Here is a 26,305-nt window from a genome sequence, read left to right as displayed (position 1 = left end):
GGTAGTTCTATTTGTATTTTTCAAATAGAAAAAAAATGAATTGAAATCTCCCTCCATAGCATGCAAACACCACTTCTCCCCTCCTTGGTCTTTAGTGTTTGTATGTGGCCTGTCTCTAGCCACATCCAAAAAATGCAGAATTCATCTGAAGAAAAATGTCCTTCCTGACCACTGTAAATATTAAATATGGAGGCTTCCACAAACCAAAAACCTGCTCCTATGTTTTTTCAATGGATTGACAATAAGTTTGTCAGAGTGCATCAATTTCTTGATATAACAGACATAATTACACAGTAATCTATGCATATTTATGAACACATACTTTTTTTTGTGTTGTCAGCGTTAATCTCATTAAAATGACATTAACGCCATAACCGCATTAATGCGGCAAATCTCTGTTAGCGAGTTAGTGCAGATTGGCCCATGCATGGGGCTGCACAGCATCAATGCATTAGTGCAGTTAGCTCGTTAACGCCGTGCAGCCCCAAGCACGGGGCGATCCATGCTAACTCGTTAACGGAGATTTTCCGCGTTAATGCGGTTATGGCGTTAATGTCATTTTAACTAGATTAACGCTGACAGCACTACTTTTTATATTAAATAACCTAAGAATTTATTGAACCCACCTTTATGAACTTGGCTGATACATATCATTCTAATATAGCAGCTTTCTTCTCCATCAGTTAAATGCAGTGTTGAATTTTCTTGGTAATTTTAAACCTTCATTATTTACGTTCATGTTTTCACCCACAACAGGGAAGAAGAAGACAGCTGTAGTTGTATAACTCCCTTCCTTGTTATGTAGTGCTTGTAGATCAGAGGAACCGTGTAAAGCCATTAGTAGGGATGTCTGTGGCCTCACTGGTGTGCACATGCACTCAAAATGGGAATGTAGTACTGAAAAACAACTTCATGGAGATCAAAAACTAACATTTCAAAGCTGTACTACACTGTACTGTACTGTATGTGTGCCTCCTATTATCAAACAAACTAGGAACAATTACCTTATTCTGCACTGGGATATCTTTATGATTTACTTTTTAGTCCACATTATTCCCATTTTGGTTCAGTCAGCATTCTCATAAAAATCTCTGGCTAAAATTTTCATCTGTTATAGAGACAGACTTGCTGGATGACAGAAGAATCAATATTGGACTTACACCAGAACACCTCTTCACCTAAAAGCTATTGCCTGGTGCATATGTACTGGTTATGGTTCATGGTAACACCTTGCATGATGCTAAAACCATTTAGACTTGTGCTTGAGTGCACTCAACATGGCAACCTCTCTGAGACTGTTTCTGTCTGGTCAGAAACATGCACACGTAGCCTACTGGAGTTTTTGTAGGTCAGTGCAAGTGGCAATGCTCCTCCTGTTTTTCCTGGTACAATTCTGCTGCTTGACTGATGCCCTTCTACAGCCCTGTCCAGCTCCCCTAGTGTTATGACCAGTTTTCCGATATTTCCTCCACACACTTGAGATTGTACTGGGAGACACAGAATACATTCTTGTGACTGCACTTACGAATGTGCAGGTCTGGAAGGCGCTCGACTAGCTATATAATCTCAATCGGATGCAGGCGCCATCTCATGTTTGCAAACTAAATCAAGATCAAGTGTTTCCATGTGGTCAAATGTTTTTCGACAAAAGCCTTTGAGTCAGATATGGATGGCAGTGATTTTGAAAGAGAAATATGAAAAACCCAGGGTTTTAAGTAAAGACTGTTACTGTACCTTACACTGAAAACATCAGCAATAAAGTAATAAAAGGCAGTCATTTTCTGTTGAATAAAGTTTTCCAGCTGATCAGTAACTCACAAAAGATACTGATCTGCTGCCATCTATAAGGAAAAAGGGGTTAAAGGCATCTTGAGTCCATGACAATCTGATCTTTTCATCTGGAGCAAAGAGCTAATAAATGAAGAGGCAACACAGGATTATTATGAGCATTCGGGATCAGGGAAAAGACACAAATCACTCCATAGCACCAAAAGAAGAAACTCCACAATGGTTTTGAATCAAAATTCATATAAGGACAAAATGCAAAAGAAATGTGCTTCACACTAAATTGTTTACGCCATTTGAATTTCAAACCCCACATGCATAGTAGAAATGGGGGAAAAGGGAGAAAATATTTCTACGTTCTCATTACTGAAAAAAATTTTTGAAGCCAAAAGCAGAGAAGACTCAAGTGAGCAATGAGGGTTAATGGAGTCACAGGAGATACTATTTATTCAATATTTATTTGAGCTATACGAGTTTGTTCTTTGAAATCCAGTCCTCCTCTTGATGGCTGAGGTACATCTCAAATTCTACTTTTTCGTTATAAAGGAAAGAAAAATCAAAGCAGAAAAACAAAAGTCAGACAGACATGCAATGCATGCATGTATTGGTTCTTAAGTCACATGATCCGTGGCGATTTGTCACCACTGGAGACAAATTAGTCATCTAGCAAGTAATTATCATCCTAGTTCGAATCAGATGTGCCAGACAAACATGAACGCAGCAGGTCAATATCAGAAAACAACTCCTAATCTACACATTCTGTGATTATGATGGATGCGATGTTTCCACCTTAAATTTTTAGAAATACTCATGCAAATATTAGTGATTTTCACATAAGATCATGATTACGTTGGAAGCAGAAAATTATTATAACACTTTAATTTATAAAATTGTTTAAAACATGCTTTTCTATTTATGACAAAATAAATGTTTGATGTTAGAATATTGATGCAAATGTATACAGTGCAGTTTGATTTAAAAAAAATATATATATTTTACAATTTAGATGTTTAGTTTAGCTCTTTACAAAAATGCCAGCGTCATGTATAACTCACCATTTGCACAAAAGTCCATCTAATGTAAAATGAATTTGCTTACAACAAAATATGGAGGAATCTGCTCAGGTAACATTTGGGGAGAGTAACGTATATGATGGTGTAGCAAGTAAAGCTCCCATTTCAACAGCATTTAACTATTTAACTATTAGCACTTACTCAATAGATATATCAGCCATCTGTTTTCATTGAGGTAGTGACTAATGGCTAATTGCTAATAATAAAAACCATTAGGCAGCAAACCTTATCAATCCTGCCTGCCTATAATAATAAGACTAAAATGTGTTATGTTTCTTTTAAACTCCCAGACTGAAGCTGAACAAGAGAATCTTAAAATGTCACAAATATAGATTGTACAGTTACTATCGTTTTTGGGGGTTTTTATTGTTCATATTGTATTTGTATTCTAAGCTTTACACACACAAAATGTCTGTTAGTCTGTAACTTCTAATTTAAAGGGGCAAAGATCCCTAATTCCCTTTCCTCAATGCTCAAACAAAGGCTACACTCATGATAAACCCAATGTACAGTCCCACTACTACAATGAAATAATTCATAAATGTACAAAGTGAATAAAAGTAAAAGTTAATAAAAAAAAAGTAAAAGAATTGATCTTATTTGATTGAAAAATAATTTTCAAATCTTTTAAGTCATGTCAGTATAAAAACAATGTGACTGAAATCGTGTTAAAATCACCCACACAGACACATTACTTCATGTTCCAACTCTCCTTGTGATAAGACAGATGAGGTTAAGCTGTGCGTTTGGACTCACCGTTTCCCAAACCGCCGACTGCATGAACAGACCCAAGTAAAGAAATGCGTCCGTCCATTTCAATCGTGAGCTTCCAGTGATAAGCATGCTCTGCGATGACATCTATGCTCGCTTTGCAAAGTGCATGTAGAAAAGTAGAAAAAACAGATTACAACAAACTATTTCCTCCTTAAATTTCCACGACTGTCAACACCCAATGAACTGAGCAGCCGGCTGACAGTTCGCCGGTATTAATGCCGCCCGGTCTCTCTCCAGTGTCCGGTGAGTGAGACAGTGCGCATTTACACGCAGAGAGGAGCCGGTGCTGGACAGAGCCAAACAGTTTGCGCTCCTCCCTGAAATGGAGCAGAACACACAGACGCAGATGCGCGCTGACAAGAGGGAAAACAGCGAGTGGAGTCTTCACGAGCAGGGAAAACGGTGTGTTTATAGGTTCGAGGTTTGTACTCTAATTGCATAAACGGATAACACAGGATAACTTTCAGGCTCCGTACTGCCATGCAGATGTAGCTCCTGAAAAATGTATGCACAAAAGTTTAAACCTCATTTTGCACTGAATACCTGTTTTAGGAAGGGATAAACATGTATTTAGAGTTGTTAAGATTTAAATTATGGTTCTGTTTAAATACCCAAATAGTACAAAGGTTTTGCATCAAATTGTACTCCAAATACCCAAAATAAAAGTTCTACAGAATCATATCCATAATATTACTGAATCATAGTTGCTTTTTGAGTATTGTGCGTATCACTTTACAATCCCCATTCCAAAAAGGTAGTTCAGGCTGTGTGGAATGTAAATAAAAACGCAATACAATGATCTGTAAATCTCATAAACCCATATTTTATCCATGATAGAACATAGAATGTTCTAACATATTTCAATCAAACGGGGAAGCACTGTATACAACCGTGCCTCTAGAAGTACAGCAGGTTGTTTTCTAACTGGACTGATGGGGGTTCCAGCCCTGGATGCTCCAGTCTGCCTGCAAAAGTGCTTCTGTGCATATCAAACTGTTACAGACTGCCAAAATCTCACTGCTTTTATTTTGTTTGTGTTTTGGTTTTTTGCTTTAGCTTGTGAAATGGAACGGTGATCATGTCTGGATTCCATCTGAAATACAGACCTGAAGACAAAAAATTACAGTACAATATTAAATATTAAGTAAAACAGAATAAATACAAAGTGTCTTTGCAGAGTATGAGATGCAAAAAATGTTTGCATGTATCAGTGTTTGGATAGTTTTTTTCGTCTTTTTTTTTAATTTATCGATTTGTTTCATTATTTTGCAGAGATCTAGTTTCTTATTCAGTCTGTTCCTGGTTTCAGTTTATTCCTTATGTCCCCTTGTATTCTTGCTTCCCTTATGTTTCCGTATCTGTCCTTGTCTCATCTGTTTTGTCCTGTAGTCTCATGTGTGTAGTCAGTCTTGTGTGTGTTTACCTTTTGATGTTTAGTCTGTGTTTCTATTTCCCTCAAGTTCAGCCATGGGTCTGGCTTCTGTTATTTTCTGTAGTCATTTGTCCCTCTGTCTCATCTTCCCTGATTTGTTCTCTTCTGTGTTCCCTGATGTCTTAATCTCATCCATACTTGTCTGTCTCCCATTTCCCTTGTCTAGTCCTCCTGTTCTCATCTGTTAAGTTCACCATACTTTCTCATTCAGTCATGTGTTTTCTGTTTCCTCTGTCAGTCATGTCTGTTTTCTTTTTTGTCTATATCAAGTTTGTATGGCTCAGTCTCTGTCTCAGTTTTCTGTATTATTTTAATAGTCCCTCATACTGTGTGCACTGTTTTCAGTTTAACTACCATTGTCTCGCCCCTGCGGTTAGTGTCAGCTGAGCTCCCACCTGTTTCCTCTTCCCTTGTTACCTGTATGTATGTGTCTCAGTCTCCCTTTGTCCTTTGATGTGTTTTCCTTCATACCTATATACTGTGTGTTCCTATATCCTGAGGTTTTTTTTTTCCTTTTTGTTTCTAATTTCTGATTTTTTTCCCCTGTAGTTTCCTAGTTTCTTAGTCCTGGCTTCCTGTCCAGCTTGCATTGTTAGTTGTATAATTCATAGATAGCTAGATAGCTAGAATCTTTATTGATCCCACAAGCAAAAATGTGGTACAGCAGCATGATAAAGAGAAAAAATGTACAGTCTACTAGTACATAACAACACCTGCATTAAGATATAATACAAAAATCTGTTTAGGATCTTGGAAAAAGAAATAGAAGAATGTGATTCTCACAATGCCACCAATACCATCCAGGTGAAGAGTGAGCATGCTGCAACAGGTATATAACAGTATCACCTACCCCCACAAGAGACTGGCAGGCAAACTGAAGACTTCATTTGCGAGCTAGGTCAAGCAATAAACAGTCTCCCCAGCACCTTCATGACATGTGACTTCAAAGCAACTGGTCTGAAGTCATTAAGGCCAGAAGAGGTGGCTTTCTTTGTCTTCCATAGTGCTGGTACTTTTTCCTGCAGTAGACTCAGGTTTGATTGCTCAACAGGTTTTTGAGAAAATGGTGAGAAGCTTATTTATTTATGCCTCCTGGGGTACCGGCTGTAAACAAGGGCCCTCCCAAAGCCTCTGTCTTGAGCCATTCGGTCTCATGCAAGGTGTATCACAGTTGCTCGGTATCCCTTTTGGGGGCATCTTCACCATGCATTCTTTGGCCTTTCTATTTTACTCCTTTCTTTCAGGTTCTATGTTAGGACTTGTCTGGTAATGTTGTTGCCTTGTTTCTTGACTTGTCTTATCCATCTCCATCTTCTTCATCCGATCACTTCCTATGGAAGTACTTTGCTTTCTTTCCCCCTGTGACTGCAGATCTTGAAATGTTTAAATATGAAGCATTTATGTGGAACAACAATTTTGTTAATTTTTTGTTGTTTTCCTCCTGATTACCTTTTGCATGTCCATCTTTATTTTGACTGTCATAAATCACAACATGTTGGCACCCACGCAGAATACATCACAACTCCTGAGTTATATACAGAGTCAAGGCAGACCTTTTTACAGTAAATTATAATATCTGTCATATAGACCTGCATTACTAAATGAAAAAATGACTGGGCCAAAGTTTTTGTCAGCCATGACAGCCATAAGAGGTGTGGCCTCTTTTGGAATCAAGTTAACCAGCAGCGCAGACCGATTACAGTCATTTACCTGCAGTCATTACCTAAATGAATGTTGCCTTTTATTTAATTTGGGTGTTGTTTTGTTTTGCTTTAAGGCCTATTTTCCGATTGTTTAAGGGCTTAAAAATGAAACCCACCTTCCTGGAACTCCAGTGGAACAGAAACAGAAAACAAAAGCTCTGAAGGACTTCAGTGATCTGACAGCAGCAAAAAATAAGAGTCTCACTGTTTTGTTTTGTTTTAAGTTGTTTAAAACTCTATATGCAAATCAAAGAGTGCTAAAATTCATTCTGAGAGATGTGAGTAGACTGGGCGATGTCTTAAGGAGCAGGGTAATGTGATCCTTTTCTGCAGGTTTCTTAGTGACTTTTTATTGAACTACCACTGTCTAAATGGCTTTTGATAAATGTGTGAATAAGTCAATGAAAGAAAAAGAGAAAAACAACTTGTTCTTCGTTGATTCAGAATGTCAACTGAAAGGAGATTTTAACAGAGTTCCAGTGCACAAAGCCTTCTTTGCAAAGATGAATGCACATTTGAGAGTTCAGTGATGTAAAAAGAACAGGCACTGGTCTGCATTGATGTGGAGAGCACATGAGGCAACTCAGTGGTTTGATAAGTGCAAACATAATGCAAATCATATATAGTAGCCTTCAGAATCTAGATCTCACAGATAAAAAAACAAAAATAAAGGGACTGGTTAGATTGTTGTCTCCAACATCATTGGAAGAATGGTGTTTAACTCACTGGGATGGACACTCAGAGAATCAAGGAGGACTGAATCTCTCTTGACTGAGACACTATTTGTATTTTATATATTTATTTTTAAATTGTATTTTGGTTTCTACATGTTGTAATTGAGTCTTATGTTGTCCTTCATCACTGCACAATGAATCCAGTTGGTAGCATAACACAACTCCAGAACAAAACTAAAAACCCTGTGTCAAACAACCAGGACCCTGACAAAATCAGTTACGAAATATGGGAGAAATAAACTTGTCTTATTAATTTTTATCAGAATATTCTTGCAATTCCAAAGCTAAAAACTGAAAAATTGAAAGTGAATTTTCATGACAAATTTTCAAAATACAGTTTGAAAGCAAATAAGTGCGCATATTGCTCCCACAGCATGTTAATGTGGACTTGTCGACTTCTCATGTGGACCGTCATTGTGTATTCAAAGCAATGACTGAATGGAAGCTCAAGCAGTTTAATCAATATGATTAAATGCAGTGTGGCATAAACACACATAGCCCTTTTCCACTAGTACCTACGCGGGTCTCTGTTTTTCGGGTTTTCAATTAGGTGGTAGTACCTGATACCAGCTACTTTTTTAGTGCCTACTCAGCCAGGGTTCCAGTGATCTAAGTGATCTGAAAATTGGGCAACAACAGATTGCATTCTACTGATTGGCTAATCAGTGGCATTACTTGATGAGTCATGAGACAGACTGCTTGACGAAAATAAAAACCATTGTCAATCACTGTCACTGTCAAACCCAGCAACAAGGGAAATGGCTACATAAAAACTGACACCATGATCCCAGAGTCTGACAAAAAGCAAAACACCATGCAGCAGTTACACCATCGTTTTGGTGTCCACCATTGTTGTAGTGTTCAAGTCACATACAAATGAAGCCTCGGGACTTTCGGTCACATTGCTATAATGACCCTACACTCACAGAGTTGAGTCACATTGAGTCAAGCTGAGTAGGGACTAGTGGAAAAGACCAAATAATGAGTGAAAAAAAGTGAGTGAAGAAGAAACACGGGTATCCTGGGAAGCCCCTAGCAGGCTAGGATTATTGCAGCATAACTAATAAAAGATTCAGGGTCACCTGACACAAAAATCAATCCACAAATGTCTCTTCTCTGTGTCTTCTCTGTAGGTATACACAGTACCGTGCCACTACAGCCATACCCATAAGCCTAAGGCTGCTGCAAAGACCAGATTAGCAAAGCTAAAAGCCTTGTTTTAACTGTCAGGTTATATTCAGTGCTTTTTGTTTACTTTTGAGCAGTCACATGAAATGCTTGTGAAAAAAATAATATAATACAACAGATAGTATCTGTTTCTCATGTACACTGTACATTTACTTATAACAGGAAGTGGTTTATGATAGATTTGACGTTCCCGGCAGTGTCTATACATGCTGTGTTCCAGGAGCACAGTAAGAGTGCCTTTTCAAAAATGTTTTGCTGCTCTGGAAACTTTATATAAACAATTCTAGTAAAGTTAAACAGTGCAGGTTGACAGCAGCGCCGTGTCTGTGTGTTTGTATGTGCGCGAGTGTGTGCGTTGGAGGCACCTTGCATATAGGTCGGCGGGTGACAGACGGTGCTTTTGGCTTTGTCACCAGACCACCTTCTCACAGGTGCTGCTGTCTGCGGCACCTGTGACAAGGAGAAGAGTGCCTGAGGGTTCTTATACAGGGATTAGGCTGTACATATGAGTTTACAGTACAGTAGGAGAACAATTGTTAAGTGTACATTCAATGAGTTATATCATGGAGCCAGAACAAAGCTCAAGGTAATGTGATTTTGTACTGTTTTTAGTAGATGTGTGCTATGTCGTTGATGCATTGTCAAGACAAAAATCTGACCAGAACTCACAAGTAAGCAATTTCAACTAGCAAAACAGTTAATTTCAAAGAAACATAACAGACATTCTAACTGTATCAAAAGTACTTCAAATGAACATTTTGGACGCCACCTCTCTAATTACACTCTAGCTCTAGCTTTTGGTGCTCATAGGCAAAAACACAATGACTCCTTGTTATGATGCTACCTGGCATCAACCTTTTGTCATTATTTTAATGATTAGATCACTTACCCTTAATCATTGTTATGGGGAGCTTCATTAGACACAATACTTGTACAATAATAACCACTGCAGCTTCTGGCTACTGAAAATGTGACTTTATGAATGAACTAATCTTAAAATAAAATAAAAATACCTGGGTATCTGTGAACAAAACTCTGCCGTGGGTGATCCCAAGCCCTGATAAGAAAGGAGCCGCAGGTGCACATAGGGCTAGCAACTACACATAAAACCGTAAAACCCAAACTGCTACAGAAACATTGACAAGAGAACATCAAGTAGGCTTGATTTTGGAATGAGGATCTTCAGATCTAAAATTACTGATAAAGTCAAGACTTTTGGAAGCCATGGGACCAAAAATCTTTCTTTAATGCACAAGCATCAATATTCATACATAGACTATGAAGAGTTTACTAATATATATATTTGATACAATCCTGTTTATTATAATATATATGTAATATCTCAAAACAACTTCCCCTCTCACCCATATGGGCAGTGTATCCTTCAAGCTCGGGTCCTCTACCAGAGGCCTGGGAGCTTGAGGGTCCTGTGCAGTATCTTTGCTGTTCCTAGGACTGCGCTCTTCTGAACAGGGATCTGGGATGTTGTTCCTCGGATCTGCTGGAACCAATCGCCTAGCTTGGGGGTCACTGCATCTAGTGCTCCAATTACCACTGGGACTAATGTTGCCTTCACCCTCCACATCTTCTTGAGCTCTTCTCTGAGCCCTTGGTATTTCTCCAGCTTCTCGTGTTCCCTCTTCCTGATGTTGCTGTCATTCCCAAGTACTTGTGGCTGTCTTCAATGTCATTCCCATTTGTTATATTTTGCCACAAAAAACATTAGCCACAACCCATTTTATTCTCTTCGCAACCCAAAAGTGTCTGCCACCAAATTTCTAAAATTTCACGAAATTCCCTGTGGTTATACATGTGTCCTCTTGTAGATGCCGAGACAAGCAGAACACGGAGCCTCGATGACCCCCAGAGTCATTATGAATGCAAATCAATAAGGTGTTCTTGTACATATAGTTTCAGTCATGTTTTACATATGATGTCCCAGTTCATCTCTGTAAAACACACAAAGTTCATTTTTTTAACACTAAACCACCAGGGACTCTGTGTACATAAGAAGCACATATATGAAGCTCAAACACATACACACGTGTGCACACACATCTTTCTAATGCACTCATCCTGAAGTACAGATGAGTCATTTTCTGTTTTCTCAGTCTGCCTGTTGAGTAGAATCCCAGTTGGCTTGCACTGTACAAAGTAATAGCTATATCAACAGTATGTGAAAAACAACATTCATGTGACAAAAACTACCATAATTACATTTTGGATTACTAATGAATGTTAGCTAGGATCTGAACTGTGTGTGAATCCCACCCAGAAGGTTAGTGCCTATATTACTGTCAGATTTCAGCAGTTCATTTGGTGTGTACAAAAAAATGTTCTTTAACCTTTAGCTTAGGGCTGACCTCTTTTCTGTTTGTCCAGATTTGTTCCTTTGTGTACTGGTGGTGACTTTCAAACAACCTTCCTGTGTACAGTGTGTGTTTTCATTGCTAGACACATGCTGTTTGCAGCTGCATGGGGGCATGCAGCTCAAAGAGACACTACAAGGCTGTGAACCCTGAACGGAAACTGATGGGACTAGCTCATTCAGATGTGTCACGTATCCGCTCATCACCTCAGGACTTCATCGTCGCCCATATGTGACACTTACTTCCTCCTAAAATTCAAAATAAAAACCTCAGGATGATGTCGACCCATATGCGGGGGAAGGTTTTATGAAGATAAGTAAGGTGATTTAAGGGTTGAAACAGAGACAAAGTATTTATTTTATTATTGCTGTTAGACCAGACAGGCTTTGCTGGAAGGCACTGCTCTAATTTTTGCCTTTTCATCCTTATGTTGCCCGATATTTAATTCCTGTCTTCATGTTTTACTGTTTTACTCCACTGATGCCTCCTAATCAGTTAAAAGTGCTTTCAACAATTTCTGAAGCACTGTTATTAATATCAAATAAAAATATGTTGTAAATGAACAGATACTGACAAAAATAAAGACAGCTACTGACATTTACTGACATTTCCCCCACATTAAACAATTGTGCGTGTGTGAGTGTGCACACATGTGAGTAAGGCTCGCCCCAAACATAGCAAGGTACCGTCAATGTGGAGGAGTGTGCTCACTCCAAATTTGTGTTCAATTGAGTTGGGGTTTAGATGTTCAGCTGATATGTGGAGTGTTTTACAAATGATTTCACAGAGCTATTTGAAGGCTGGATTTAATTGTACTGCTGAGAGAGGTGTCCAGCTAGAAACACATTTAAAGATGTTAAAGAGGGTAAAGTGGTTGCAAGGCTGATTTGCAGGAAGAGAGGTGCAACACATTTACACCAGAGGAATAATAATGCAATGGTTTATCTGAAAATCACATTATTCTCTATTAGTTTTGTGTGCTGTTTGTCACTAGAAATTGAACTGAAGGCTAAAAAGTGACCATTTTCTGCTACTTTAAACAGCACTGTGTAAACGATTTGAGATGCCCTTCATATTTTTATAATTCGATAGGAAAATGGGAAAAGAGGGGAGCAATTTATTCAAACATGTAGAAGCATACATGTTAATACAATATATAGTGCAAAAACTGATTTTCTTTATTACTGCTTGAAAGTCATTATTTAGCAGGACCACTTTTATTCTTCACAGTTGGTACTCTCTTAGGCAAGATTTCTTGTAATTCCTTTAAGTAGTCAGGAATAGTTCGCCAGACTACTTTAAGGACATTCCAAAGCTCTCCTTAAGATCTTGTCTTACTTTTTTGTTCCATTCTCTGTCAAGATGATGCCGCTCTGTTTCACTAATCTTGGGCAGGCTATTCAATGCCTTTCCCTTTCACGTTTTATGTGACACAACACTGGTTCATGCCTTGAGTTGAGTGCCTTTTTATGCTTGAATTTTTGTATGTACGTACGCACACACACACACACACACACACACACACACACACACACACACTTGACTTAGCTTGTTACTGACTTACTTATCATTCTCCTGTGACCTCTGGCATAAGATGGCAACAGCAACAAACCATTTTTGCTCAGAGAACTGCAGCTCAATGAATAACTTATCTTTTTCAGATCATTCTATGTAAACCATAGAGATGGTTAACAAGCACTTGAACTTTTGCCTAATGAAGTGGCCAGTGAGTGTATTTCTGATATATTGTATTACAACTATTTCCTTGGCTAAAGTTGTGTGTGTTAGCATTAACAAATCTCACTGTGTTAATATGAGTTGTGTACCTATCATGTTACAGATGAATTAACAACATGTCACAGAAGTTCATGAGTATTAAAGCTCCAATAAAACTCTCTGCCAACACATTAGCGTCAGTGCACTCACACAGCTGCTGCATGTAGTTTCATTTTAAACTAATGTGTTCTAGCCACATTAACTGGTACAGCGAGATCCCCTGGCCTCAGTCATAATCACCACTACAGTCTGTCTCAATCAGCTTCTGCAGCTGCCAGTGAATGAGAAGATAAAATCAATGTTTTAGCGTTTTTCTGCCTGAGCAGCAGCACCTGAGGGTGTAGTGACTCACACTGTGGTCTCAATCACAACATCTCACAGTCAATCCAAGCATCAGATTAAAAAGGTACCAGCTGTGACCCTTAATGTGGTGTAGTAACATACCCACTATTTTTTTAACTGGCTACAAATCTGTTTAAGACAGCAAACTGAAAAAAACGTATTATTTTGATTTGGTCAGGATCACTTGTCTCAGTAACAATGAAAAGCTTAATACTTTTGTGTATCACTGATAAGAACTGCAGCACTCTCCAGTATCAGTACCTCTTCTCAAAGCCCTAACCCTAACCACATTGGAACTGCTCTCACAACAAAAACATCATTAAAAAGAAACATGATCAGCATTATTTTCACAAGGACCGACAGCAACAACAGCAGCTGTCCCCACTGACTGAGAGTAACCCTTCAGAATGAAAACTCTGTTTTCTTGTTTTTCATTAGACTGAGGTCAGCAGTCACAATGAATCACAAAAACTGAAGTGCAGGTAAAACAAAAAAAAAAAAAAAGAAGAGAAGAAAAAGGACAGAACAAAAATGAAAAAAGAGAAAATATGTAAAAATCCATCCATTTACTAACACTGAAGACAAGGGTTGTTGGCCTTAAGAAATATGAATGGAAATGTGAAAATTTAGGGCATTCAAGTGAGAGTTCTGTCTTAAAAGATTTGCACATTTTGTTTGTTTTTAAACATAATTTTAAACAATGAAATTCAAACTTTTCTTTTTTTCTTAAGTGTCTGTCAGGGCTGGAAGGCTGGTGCAGGGTGTGGACCCAAATGCAGATACAAAACGAGGCGTGAAACCAAAAGGGATGGTGTTTTACTTAGGCTGCAATGAACAGTAAAGAAAAAAAATGGGAGGGAGCTAAACTATAACTAAACTGGGAGAAGCTAAACTAAACCAAATTATACACTAAACACAGAGAACACAGAACATGATAACAGGAACATGGTGCATGGTGAACAGACTACCTGACAAAAAACAAAGGGACACTGACACAATATATATACAGAGAGATGACGAGGGAAGTGGGAACACATGGAGAACACAGCTGGAATGAATTGACATAATAACACAGGTGAAGCAAAACTAAACACAGGAGGAGAGACTGCCAAAATAACACAGGAAAAATGCAGACTAAGACATATGGGCTTGACACTGGGGCTGGGGTAAGAACAGACATGGGGACAAAAAGACTGAGGAGATAGGGAGGGTGAGAGAGCCAGGGACACAGACGGGTGAGAGAAAGATAGCTGGGGAAAACACACATGGATGCACATGTGGTAGACAGGGGAGGCATAGAATGGAAGCCTTGCATTTACAAATTAAAAATTATATCAAGAAATTTTAGAAATGAAATATCGGGGCTGCTGCTCTTGATCTGAAACTAAGATGAGTAATGCAATTGCACCCAAGCACACAAGTAAACTAATAGCCAAAAAATAAGTTTTGTGAATGTCAGAGTTTTGACATTAAATTAGTTCAGATGCTGCATGGTATGAGGGATAGGATTAAGGGAACCTTTAAAAACTTTGACATGAATACATCTAATAACAATAAATACATCAGTCCTACAAACAACTATAGGAAACATTTGATATGGGTTGTTAGTGTTAAGTTGTCCACTGTCCTGCTCTTTAACTGATTGTTTGGGGTGTTTCATAAATAAAAGACATGAAGAAGTCCATCTGTCCCTATGTTACTGTGTGTTATATGTAGAGTTTGCATGTTCTTCTTGTGCATGCAGGGGACTTAGTGGAAAAGGTTCACAATCTCTGATCTGGGCTCATTATGGCTTTAGGTCCACTTCCTGAGCAAAAAGCAGGTTTACTCAGCTAAAGTTCTCCCTACATTCCTATCTATGTGCAGGATTACTGTGACTGGACTTGGCTTCCATAAGCCAGAGGATTTTCCCTCAAGAAAACAGGAGAGTGTAAATTGATGGGCTCCAGGAGGGTTCTCCAGAGGTGTTGTGAACAGAACTGAACAGGCCTTTAAAGGTGAGTGAGTTATTCACAGAAAACTGAACCTGAACCTGAACACAGAAAACCTGAACAACACTACCACAAGAGCAGGTTAACAATCTGGCAGTGTACAGTGGTAAAGCCAGAGTTCAAATACTGAGCTTGATTGTTGATGGACGACAGACAGGCCTACCAAGAGTTTCCAAAGACCATGCCCACTGATGGAAGAAATTGGTTAATGACCATTCATGGTCACACTTGCTCAGACGGGGAAAAGGGATGGAGTAGCAAAAAGTAGAGGGAGAGTGAGAGAGATAGCGAGAGAAAGCAGGTGCCACCACAGGAGGACTCATACGACAATGACACAGCCAGGTGTTGCTGATCAAATGTACTTGATTAAATGATGTCAGCAAGTGTGACTGCCTCTATAAAAACACAAATTCTGGCAGTTTTCTGGTCTGGACCATTCAGCTGTGTGTGAACACAAGGCCACAATCTTCTCAGGAGTGGACATTTGTGCAAAGTCACCCCAAGGTCACACTGTGCAGTGCTCAAAGTAAACTAACAAAGACAAGCTCTGGAAAATTAATTTATCACCCCTGCTTGTTTAGATGGGTTTCCAGGATAAAGCTTCTTCTATTAAAAATAAATAAAATAAAAAAAGAAAGAAAGGAAGAAAGAAACATGGCAGCACAGCTTAGGTTTGTAAGTTGCATATGAAGAAATGACAAGAGTTTTAGGGTACTGACACCCAGACATATGAGACAAGAGCCGAGTGTTTGGCCATAATACACAGCATCATGTTTGGGGACAAAGAGAGGTGTGATGATTCTGCCTTGTTTTGCAGCCACAGGACCTAGACACCTTGAAGTCATTGAGTTGACCGTGAACTCCTCTTTATACAAAGTATTCTAGCATCAAAGGTGAAAAGGAAAAAGTCTTGGTACTGCAATGGCCCCATCAAAGTCCAGACCTCAACCCAAGTAAACTGCTGTGGTGGGACTTAAAGAAAGCTGTACATGAAAAAACTTCATTGAGCTGAAGAAATGTGGCAGAGAAGAGTTGGACAAGATTTCCACATAACAATGTGAAAAACTAATAAAGTCTATAGAAAACCATTACTTTAAGTTATTGCTGCTAAAGGTGATTTTACAACCTATTAAATCATAGGGTGTACTGTTTTCCACAGGACTTTGTGTAGTCCTGTGCGTAGTCTTTTTCACATGACTGTATTACAGGAATTCATAGAGGAAATTTCTTCAAATTTACATCCAAGAAGCATTACTTATCTGAAAGAGATTTGTACATGAAAGCAGCCAAAATTCCACCCTGTTGTTACATTGTCTTATAAACAACTAGGAAACATCTGATATGAGTTGTTAGTGATAAAAGAAGTTAAAGCAAAGGCAATTGTCCACTGTCCTGCTCTTTAACTGATTGTTTGGGGTGTTTCATAAATAAAAGACATGAAGAAGTCCATCTGTCCCTATGTTGCTGTGTGTTATTATATGTAGAGTTTGCATGTTCTTCTTGTGCGTGCAGGGGACTTAGTGGAAAAGGTTCACAATCTCTGATCTGGGCTCATTATGGCTTTAGGTCTGCTTCCTGAGCAAAAAGCAGGTTTACTCAGCTAGTTCTCCCTACTTCCCTATCTATGTGCAGGATTACTGTGACAGGACTTCGCTTTTCCCTCAAGGAAACGGGAGAGTGTAATTTAATGGGCTCCAGGAGGGTTCTCCAGAGGTGTTGTGAACAGAACTGAACGGGGCTTTAAAGGTGAGTGAGTTATTCACAGAAAACGGACCTGAACACAGAAAACCTGAACAACACTACCACAAGAGCAGGTTAACAATTTGGCAGTGTACAGTGGTAAAGCCAGAGTTCAAATACTGAGCTTGATTGTTGATGGACGACAGACGGGCCTACCAAGAGTTTCCAAAGACCATGCCCACTGATGGAAGAAATTGGTTAATGACCATTCATGGTCACACTTGCTCAGACGGGGAAAAGGGATGGAGTAGCAAAAAGTAGAGGGAGAGCGAGAGAGATAGCGAGAGAAAGCAGGTGCCACCACAGGAGGACTCAGACGACAATGACACAGCCAGGTGTTGCTGATCAAATGTACTTGATTAAATGATGTCAGCAAGTGTGACTGCCTCTATAAAAACACAAATTCTGGCAGTTTTCTGGTCTGGACCATTCAGCTGTGTGTGAACACAAGGCCACAATCTTCTCAGGAGTGGACATTTGTGCAAAGTCACCCCAAGGTCACACTGTGCAGTGCTCAAAGTAAACTAACAAAGACAAGCTCTGGAAAATTAATTTATCACCCCTGCTTGTTTAGATGGGTTTCCAGGATAAAGCTTCTTCTATTAAAAAATAAATTAAAAAAAAAAGAAAGAAAGGAAGAAAGAAACATGGCAGCACAAATGAGGTTTTTATGGTGATTCTGCCTTGTATTGCAGCCACAGGACCTGGACACCTTGCTGTCATTTGGCTGACAGTAACCAATGAGTAATTGAGTATGTTTGTTTTTGCATTTTCACATGATATTTTGATGAAGTTTGAAGTCCCTTCACTGTCCTTTTACTAGGTCTGTTCTTATGTGTACTTTGGATTTATTTCCAGCTCAGCTAAGCATGAAGTGTGTTGTGATCTTTCTGAAAGAGCTATTTTAAAATATAATATTATTTTAAAAACAAATGACAGGTTCAGTTTCTGAAAGTAGGTTTACAAAAAGTTCCCAAAACTTCACTACTGTCCATAAGGAAGTTTATTTTAAGCCAGTTTATTTTCTAAACACAGACTGACTGATGTCATAAACATAAACCTTTCTGCTGTGTTGTACCTTTTGGCACTACCGTGTTACAGTTCAGAAACCTCATTACATCTCCTCTTTGGGCTTAATGAGGATATCAGGTTGGCTCCCAATTGTGGTCTCATCCAAAGTCTGACTCATATACCTTTTAGAGAGGATGCACTGAGCTCCTCTGTTTAGATGTTGTTTCTCTAAAGAATTGAGCTTTCTGTTTTGTCACTGTTGCTATAGAGTTTCAGAGGTCTTGGTTTAATCAAATGAATGAGTCAAACCATACACATTTCCTCCCTTTCTAATGGTGTCTCTTAATTGAACACTCAAAGCCATGCATTCATCATCATTATCGCTGAAGGAGATAAACACATTCATTCCATTAGAATGGCTGCCATTAATTACCACTGCTTTAAGGTGCAGCATTACCTGGAATTGTCTGTCATGTGCATACAAGCTCACCGCATCAGCATTAACAATAGAGCAATGAAGCTGATGAACTACAGTGAAGTTGTAGAAAGTTATGAAGAGAGGTAAAGATTAGTGAGCAGAGTATGGATTCTGGCCACAAATAAGCAATACAATGTTTGTAAAGATTGCAGTTTCATATGTAGTAAAATCGTATTTATATAGCACACAATCTGGGGGCCACAGTTACAAAAGCTTTGTCTCCTAAAAGTGTGCCCACTTTAGGCTGACTCTGAAAACTACAGCTTCATCTCAGCTAAGTCCAGTCACTGCACTATACCCCTCATCCCTGCTAGTGCTGTTGGTACCATTTGGAGCATTTCATTGAGATATTGGTCCAATTTGTGCAAGAAGCACGTAGAACTCCTCTTGAAGCAGGAACTGTTCCTTAGGCAAGAAAGTTTTTTATAATACAGTTCAGAATAATATCATAGTAAATATTGACTTTCATGCACACTAAAGTTCTACAAACTTTTTTTTTTTTAATTATACACTGTATTGTCATATATGTTTGGACATGTTTCAAGACTGTTGTACACTACTGCATGTGTAGATGCTGCTTGCAATCTACCCTTTCATCCAAATATGAACCCTTGTAGTTAAAAACAACAACAACAACAACAACAACAACAACAACAACAACAACAACAACAACAACAACAAAATCCCACAACTTTAAAAATATCTTTGTAGGTTCTCAGTCATTCAGGTCATGGTAGCAGCAACTGGACTTCTTTAAGGTTTTTTTTTAATCCATTTCACATTGCAGAATCCAGTGACTGATGTCAGAATGACTGTCCAGCCTTAGTACTTAGAGATGAGGAGTAGTGTCGCATTAGGAAGTTGGCAGGAAACTTTCCCTTTTTCTGTTTGCATTGGTGATAGGCAGGCTGACTGAAAAGATCAGGCGAGTGTCTCTGTGGATGATGACTGCAGATGACATTTTACTCTGTAGAGAGAGCAGGGAGCAGGAATGGTGAGCATGTGAATGTGGATTCGTTTCAATTAAAGATCCACTTTTCAGTCAGCCAGTGACTTGATTCAGATGTGACCTGCTCATCGGCCTTGTATATACCTTATCTGAGTTCTAAGCCATTGCTGACCACCCCACGCCAAACTCTAGAAAAACATACAGTGTGGGGTTGACATGTTCTCCCTATGTTTGTATGGGTTCTCTCCAGGCTTCCTCCCAGAGTCTGAAGACAGGAGATTAGTGAGGTTAGGCTAATTGGTGATTCTATATAGCCCATAATGAATGTAAGTGCAAATGGTTGTCTGTCGTTCTGCGTTATTCCTGCAACAGACTGGTGACAAGTCCAGGGCACACCCTGCCCCTCACCCCATGTAAGCTGGGACTGGCTTTGACCCCCCTTCGACCCTAAATTGGATAAGAAATTGGAAGGATGTATGTTTTTCTAAGTCCTAGCAATATAGAAAGTAATAATTCTAACTGAAACAAATAGAAAAAATGCATAGGGGCTAGGGTTTGGGTTACCACCTATGATGGTTTAGCTCTCAGAGAGCTAATTTACTTTTGCTGTATCTTGATGTGTTGGTTTTAAGAAAGCAATAATACACTTTATTCTTTACAGTTGCCCAAAGTACTTTAGAAAGGCTGTAGCAAATTGATCCCGATTTAGGGAAAAGTCTGGGCAATGTTTTATTAGAAATATAAAATGAAATTGAAATTGAAAACAAAAGAAAAAGAAAAATATTATTAGTGAAAGGAATGTTTGGTGAGAGCTGGAAGTATCTCAGTTAAAGATGCCGAGATTAGTGTTGTGAGTGCCAAGCCTGGACTGAATTAGAAGTGAACATATAGGAAGGCCGTGGCCATTTGGAGGGACAAGGACAAGAGAAAGAGTCAAATGTCCCCAGGTGGTGATCCTTAATGCAAAGCAGAAGATCGTGTATACACCTGCACCACAACGGTGCACCAGCTAACATTACCACGGGCAAACTAATGTCACTAGAATGACTAAAAGCCTCCCAAAATGTACTCAAGTACAATAACATTTTGAGATGATTCTACAGTGTTGGTAGAGGTTAGTGCTTTCTGATTGTTTTCTTCAATTTTATTTCTTCATTTGGCAGATGTAACAGATCAGTCAGGAGAGTCTTTTTCATTCCAGACCTAATTCACAGAGATTTTCATGGTTCTGCCTTTGAAACAAGAATGCACCTTTGACTAAATGCATGTCCCTCAAAGCAGCAATATTAAGGTTGCAAATCAGTGGCTGCGTTATTCGCATGACACATTAAGTAGGAAATTACCAGTAAGCCACCAGTTGCATCGAGGATCTGCAGTCTGTGGGGGATCGATCTTTGGTGTCTCACTAAAAGCCACATCCCTTGGTCCCATTATGGTTAAACTCATCTCTGGGTTTATTGTGATGGATAAATCAGCTACAGCCCCACTGGGAAGGTTCTCCCTGAGTATGATATACACACAACATGCTTCCTTTATCAGATTTCACGCACCAACTTTCTACAGCCTGTTTTCAATCTTCTGCATCACACACAGTTCACTCCCCTCACAAATCTCAGCTGTCATGGGTGTTTGCTGAAGACTAAAGGCGAACAGAGACATATAAACCACTCAGGGGAAAGAAAAATTGAAGCTGCAAATTACAGGGCTAGAGTTAACCTTTCCATCGTTAAATTATGCAGATGTAACATCGCCAGCCAATAGTGTTTATAGATGGATGCAGATCAGAGTCCCACAGGAGCTGACATACAAATTAAAAAAATTATCTAAAGATCATCACATCCACTGTTGCGGATGAATGTCAGGCTGGGATGACAGCCAAAACCTTCCCAACCCATAAAGAACACTGTATTAGGCCAGCATGTGTGCTCTAATGACACATTTATGAATGTTAATACTGATAAGTAATTGGAAGAGCATATGGGTATGAAAGCCATAACTGACGTGCTATGGAGACAGGGAGCAATAAAAGCCTTTTTCTCATGGGTGAAGAGGAACTTTTTGTATTAAATGTGGGACTCACAGCCGAATGCTGATGTACGTAAAGCCTTTAATGCAGGTGTTAAGTAAGTGATTTATTTAAAGAAAAGTGGCCAAAAACTGGCATAATCAGAATTTGAAAAACTCTAATGTATAAAATAAAATAAAAAATATTACAGTTTAATAAAAAATAAAAATACATTAAGACAGAATGAAGCTGAAATGACACAGTAAGTCCTTCATGATGTGACTCTCGCTGATTCGTCATATCCTGCTGTCAAGAGGCTCAGGAGAAAGACATCACAGCGATTTCCAGTCAATTAAGAAGGATATTTGGTGTTCTTCCTGTTGGAAGCTTCCTGACTAAACACAGAGAAGATGAATGTGTTCAGATCGGAAAAGGATAACCAGTAAACACCATGTTTTACAGAGTGTAGTGCTATATTAGTAATGGTGGACAGTGTTTGTCTACTCAGGCTTGCATGGCAGCCACTGAAGATTCAAAGCGTTTATTGTTATGTGTACCAAGAAAAAGCATTTCTCTGTACAATGAAATTCTTTCTCTGCTGTCCACACACAGATGCCGGTTAATATGTACAATAGATAAAATACTGAAGAAGAATCTCATTTAACCACCACTGAATGTAGCGCGAGGTGAGATCTGGCCCTGTCTTTTCTAGGTATCAGCAAAGAAGAGAATGTCATCCAGCTGATAAATTTAAACCATTTATTAAAATAAAACAAAAAGGACGCATCAATTTCAGTAGTCCTTGTTTGTCCATACAGTGATGTGAATAAAGTGTTTGCCCCCTTCCTGATTTCCTGTTTTTGTATGTTTGTCACACTTTCAGATCATCAAACAAATTTAAATATTAGACAAACATAGCACGAATAAACAAAAAATGCAATTTCTAAATGAAGGTGTTTATTATTAAGGGGGGGAAAATCCAAACAAACATGACTCTGTGTGAAAAATTGACCCCTAAACCTAATAATAGGTTGGGCCACCTTTTGCAGCAACAACTGTAATCAAGCATTTGCAATAACTGGCAAGAGTCGTTTACAGCCCTGTGAAAGAATTTTGGCCCACTCATCTTTGCAGATTTGTTATAATTCAACCACATTGGAGTGTTTCTGAGCATAAACCACCTTTTTAAGGTTATGTCACAGCATCTCAATTGGATTCAGGTCAGGACTTTGACTTGGCCCCTCCAAAGTCTTCATTTTGTTTCTCTTAAGCCATTCAAAGGTGGACGTTCTGATGTGTATTTGGGATCATTGTCCTGCTGCAGACCTGAGGTGTGCTTCAGCTTGAGGTCACAAACAGATCGCTGGACATTCTCCTTCAGGATGTTTTGGTAGACAGTAGAATTCATGGTGCATTTACCACAGCAAACATTCAGCAAAAGGTTTGGTGTGGTTTAGTGTGATGGGTTAGGGCAAAATAGCCCTAGCCCATCACACTATCACCACCATATTTTACTGTTGGTATGTTCCCTTGCTGAAATGCTATGTTACTTTTAGCCACATGTTATGGGACACACACCTTCCAAACGTCATCAATCCACAGAGTATTTTCCCAAACATCCTTGGGATCAGCAAAATGTTTTCTGGCAAAACTGAGATGAGCCTTTACGTTCCTTTTGCTGGGCAGTAGTTTTTTTTTTATCTTGGAACTCTGCCATACAGGCCATTTTTGCCTAATCTTATGGTGGAGTCATGAACACTGACCTTAACTGAGGCAAGTGAGTCCTGCAGTCCACTCCTAGGAAGGTTCACCACTGTTCCACTTTTCTGTCAGTCGTTGCTGAGTCGTTGTTTTTTCACACAGGGCCATGTAGGTTTGGATTTTTCCCCCTTAATAATTCACACCACCTATATATACAGTAAATTCCCCTTTCGCCCCTGCAGGCGGACTTTATCCTTCAAGCTCGGGTCCTCTACCAGAGGCCTGGGAGGGTTCTTGCGCAGTATCTTTCCCAAGATCTGCTGGAGCCAATCACCTAGCTTGGGGGTCACTGCACCAAGTGCTCCAATTACAACTTGGAACACTGTTAACTTCAGCCTGCACAACTTCTCCAGCTCTTCTCTGAGCCCTTGGTTCTTCTCCAGCTTCTCCTGTTCCTTTTTCCTGATGTTGCTGTCATTCGGTATTACTACATCTATCATTACAGACCTTTTCCTCTGCTTGTCCACCACTACTATGTCCAGTTAATTAGCCATCACCATTTTGTCCACCTGTATCTGGAAGTCCCACAGGATCTTAGCTTGGTCATTCTCGACCACCCTAGGGGGCGTCTCCCATTTAGACCTCAGGACAATTACTCTGTTCCGTAGTAGGGATACATAGTCAGTCTTGCCAATGATCTCACTGAGGGGCTTCAGGCAGAACATCAGTGGGACAGCACATCTCCTTGGCAGATCCTGCACTGGCTTGTGCTATGGGCTTGAAGTTGGCCTCTAGTGTTGTCTGCCACATCCTCATTGAGTTCCTGAAGAAGGCTCTTAGGGTCCTGTTGATGTTGGGTCCTTGTTATCTGCAGGAAGCTCCTGAGGATGTTTTACCAGTCGGTGGTTGCTGGAGTACTTTTCTATGCTGTGGTGTGCTGGGGGAGCAGCACAGCAAAGAGGGACTCATCCAGGCTGGAGAAACTGATCAGGAAGGCTAGCTCTGTGGTCGGCATGAAGCTGGACACTCTGGTGACAGTGGCAGAGAAAAGGACATTAAAGAAACTGCTGGACATTATGAACAATGCTGGGCATGCACACGGCCATAAACAATCAGAAGAGTCTGTTCAGTGACAGGTTGCTTCTCCCCAAGACAAGAACTAACAGACTTAAAAACTCCTTTGTCCCACACGCCATCAAACTGTTTAACTCCTCTCTGGAGGGGAGAGGGAGGGGAAACAGGAGGACAAAGGAGGGGGGAACAACTAAGCTGTAGTGCCTCTTCACCTCACTGTGCAATACCTTTTGTGCAATACTTTTGTAAATAGTCAACGGTGCAATAGACTCAATACTTGAAATGTGCAATTCACTTGTATTTTTATTTTTTATTCCTATTTATTCTATTTATCCCCTTTGTATATTTTATTTATATTTGTCTCTGTATTTATATGTGTGTGTGTGTGTGTGTGTGTGTGTGTGTGTGTGTGTGTGTGTGTGTGTGTGTATATATATATATATATATATATATATATATATATATATATATATATATATAACAATTCTGTAACTGTAACTTCGGTCGTTGCTGTGCTTTTTGGAAGTCGAATTTCCCAGAGGAACCCACCCGAGGGATTAATAAAGTTCTATCTTATCTTATCTCTTACAATTCTAGGCATTCCAGGATCCAGGTATGGGGCAATAGAGTCATAGGCCTTCTTGTAATCAATCCAGGCAGTGCACAGGTTAGTTAGACTAGTCTTGCAGTCTCAGCTGACTGCTCTGTCTACCAGTAGCTGGCGTTTACTCGTTTCCTTATATAAAACTTGGTCAAGAAACCATATGGCAATTGATAAAAAAAATAATTGAATCAATAAGCATATTCGATAATGGCATTAGTATCATTAAACCCCTATCAATTACCATCCCTAGCAAGCGCATAACTCGAGATTGTCTGATCATTGTTTTTCTCCAGCATAGCATGACTAGAAATGTTATGCTGGCTTTGATAGGAAAAAGGTCTGCTGCTTTAGGTTCTGTGTGTTTTATTATGCAGTCAATAGCTTCTTTCAAAAAGCCTAGGAACAGTTCAACTATGCTGCTCAGACAAGCACAACTGTCTCCTTTATGTAAACACACACTTGCAGAATCTATACTTTTTTGCATAATAGCAAATATGCTTGAATATGCTGAGTATGTTTGACTATAAGGAGCCTGTGCTGTTGAGTTGCAGGGCCATGTATTAGGACTCAAGGCTGCCCTAACTGCTGCAGCCATCCGTGCCCTCGAGTATACCAAAGAATCCGACTCATCACAAAGCACAGCTCAGCGCAGCACTCCTAACTAATGTAGAGGTCATTCAGAGAGCTGATCACAGCAAGATGAAGGGGAAGCACGGTAGGCAGCAGGATCAAAAGCATCCGGAACGAAGACAAATATCCAGTTAGGCACCGACTGAAAGAAAGATGAGATAGGAGTCAGAGCTGAGGAGACGCTTGCACTTTAATGGAAGAAAACTTGCGTGTATTCACATCACAGCAAGTAGTAGTACGCGCAGAGTTGGACTGATGAACTGAGTGAAGCGGCGGTTGTTGGACTGCCAAGTACACCTCAAGGTCAACAATAGCAGTATTTTGTTGTCCATGTAGTTACAACAGGCATTTTAGATTCCAGCTAGGATCTGACTGTAAGACTCTGAGGTGTTATTTCCCTGCTCGTTCTGCGTTCCACTATTTTTTTTATTCACTAAAAGAAACACTAACATCAATGAAGTCAGAAAGAAAAGCATTGTTAATGAGAGCACTGACAGTGAAGGAAACGTGAATAACAGTATGGCTATTTATTGTGTGAAAAGAACAATATGAAAGGAATAATTTAAAGAGATAACACAAGTTAACCTTTTGAACATGCTGTGTGATATTAAAAAAAATATTTTACATCCTGTGAGACTATGTTCAGGCTCAAAGTGGAAAAAAAGAAAAGAAACAAAAATGTGTCAAGACTTATGCATGCAAGCTTACTCTTGGGAGAAAGAAACAGAGGTGGAAATGTTTTTAAATGGTAAATGGCCTGTATTTGTATAGCGCTTTACTTAGTCCCTAAGGACCACAAAGTGCTTTACACGACATTCAATCATCCACTCATTCACACACACATTCACACACTGGTGATGGCAAGCTACATTGTAGCCACAGCTGCCCTGGGGCGCACTGACAGAGGCGAGGCTGCTGGACACTGGCGCCACCGGGCCCTCTGACC

The 26,305-nt window shown here is 39.5% G+C and overlaps 1 protein-coding gene across 1 annotated transcript in view; it reads right to left on the bottom strand.

Annotated features, from left to right (window-relative positions):
• ghrhrb (growth hormone releasing hormone receptor b) overlaps nt 1-3,863 on the bottom strand; it is a 75,426-nt gene extending 71,563 nt beyond the window's left edge. The window contains exon 1 of the mRNA XM_026147033.2: nt 3,615-3,863. Coding sequence (XP_026002818.1) covers nt 3,615-3,716 — 102 coding nt within the window. The 5' untranslated portion in view covers nt 3,717-3,863. The remainder of the gene's footprint in view (nt 1-3,614) is intronic.
• Between the last annotated feature and the right edge of the window lie 22,442 nt (nt 3,864-26,305).

Source organism: Astatotilapia calliptera, chromosome 17 (assembly GCF_964374335.1).
Source record: "Astatotilapia calliptera chromosome 17, fAstCal68.1, whole genome shotgun sequence".
In the NCBI taxonomy this organism is placed as follows: domain Eukaryota; kingdom Metazoa; phylum Chordata; class Actinopteri; order Cichliformes; family Cichlidae; genus Astatotilapia; species Astatotilapia calliptera.
This window is presented reverse-complemented; position numbering and strand designations above follow the sequence as displayed.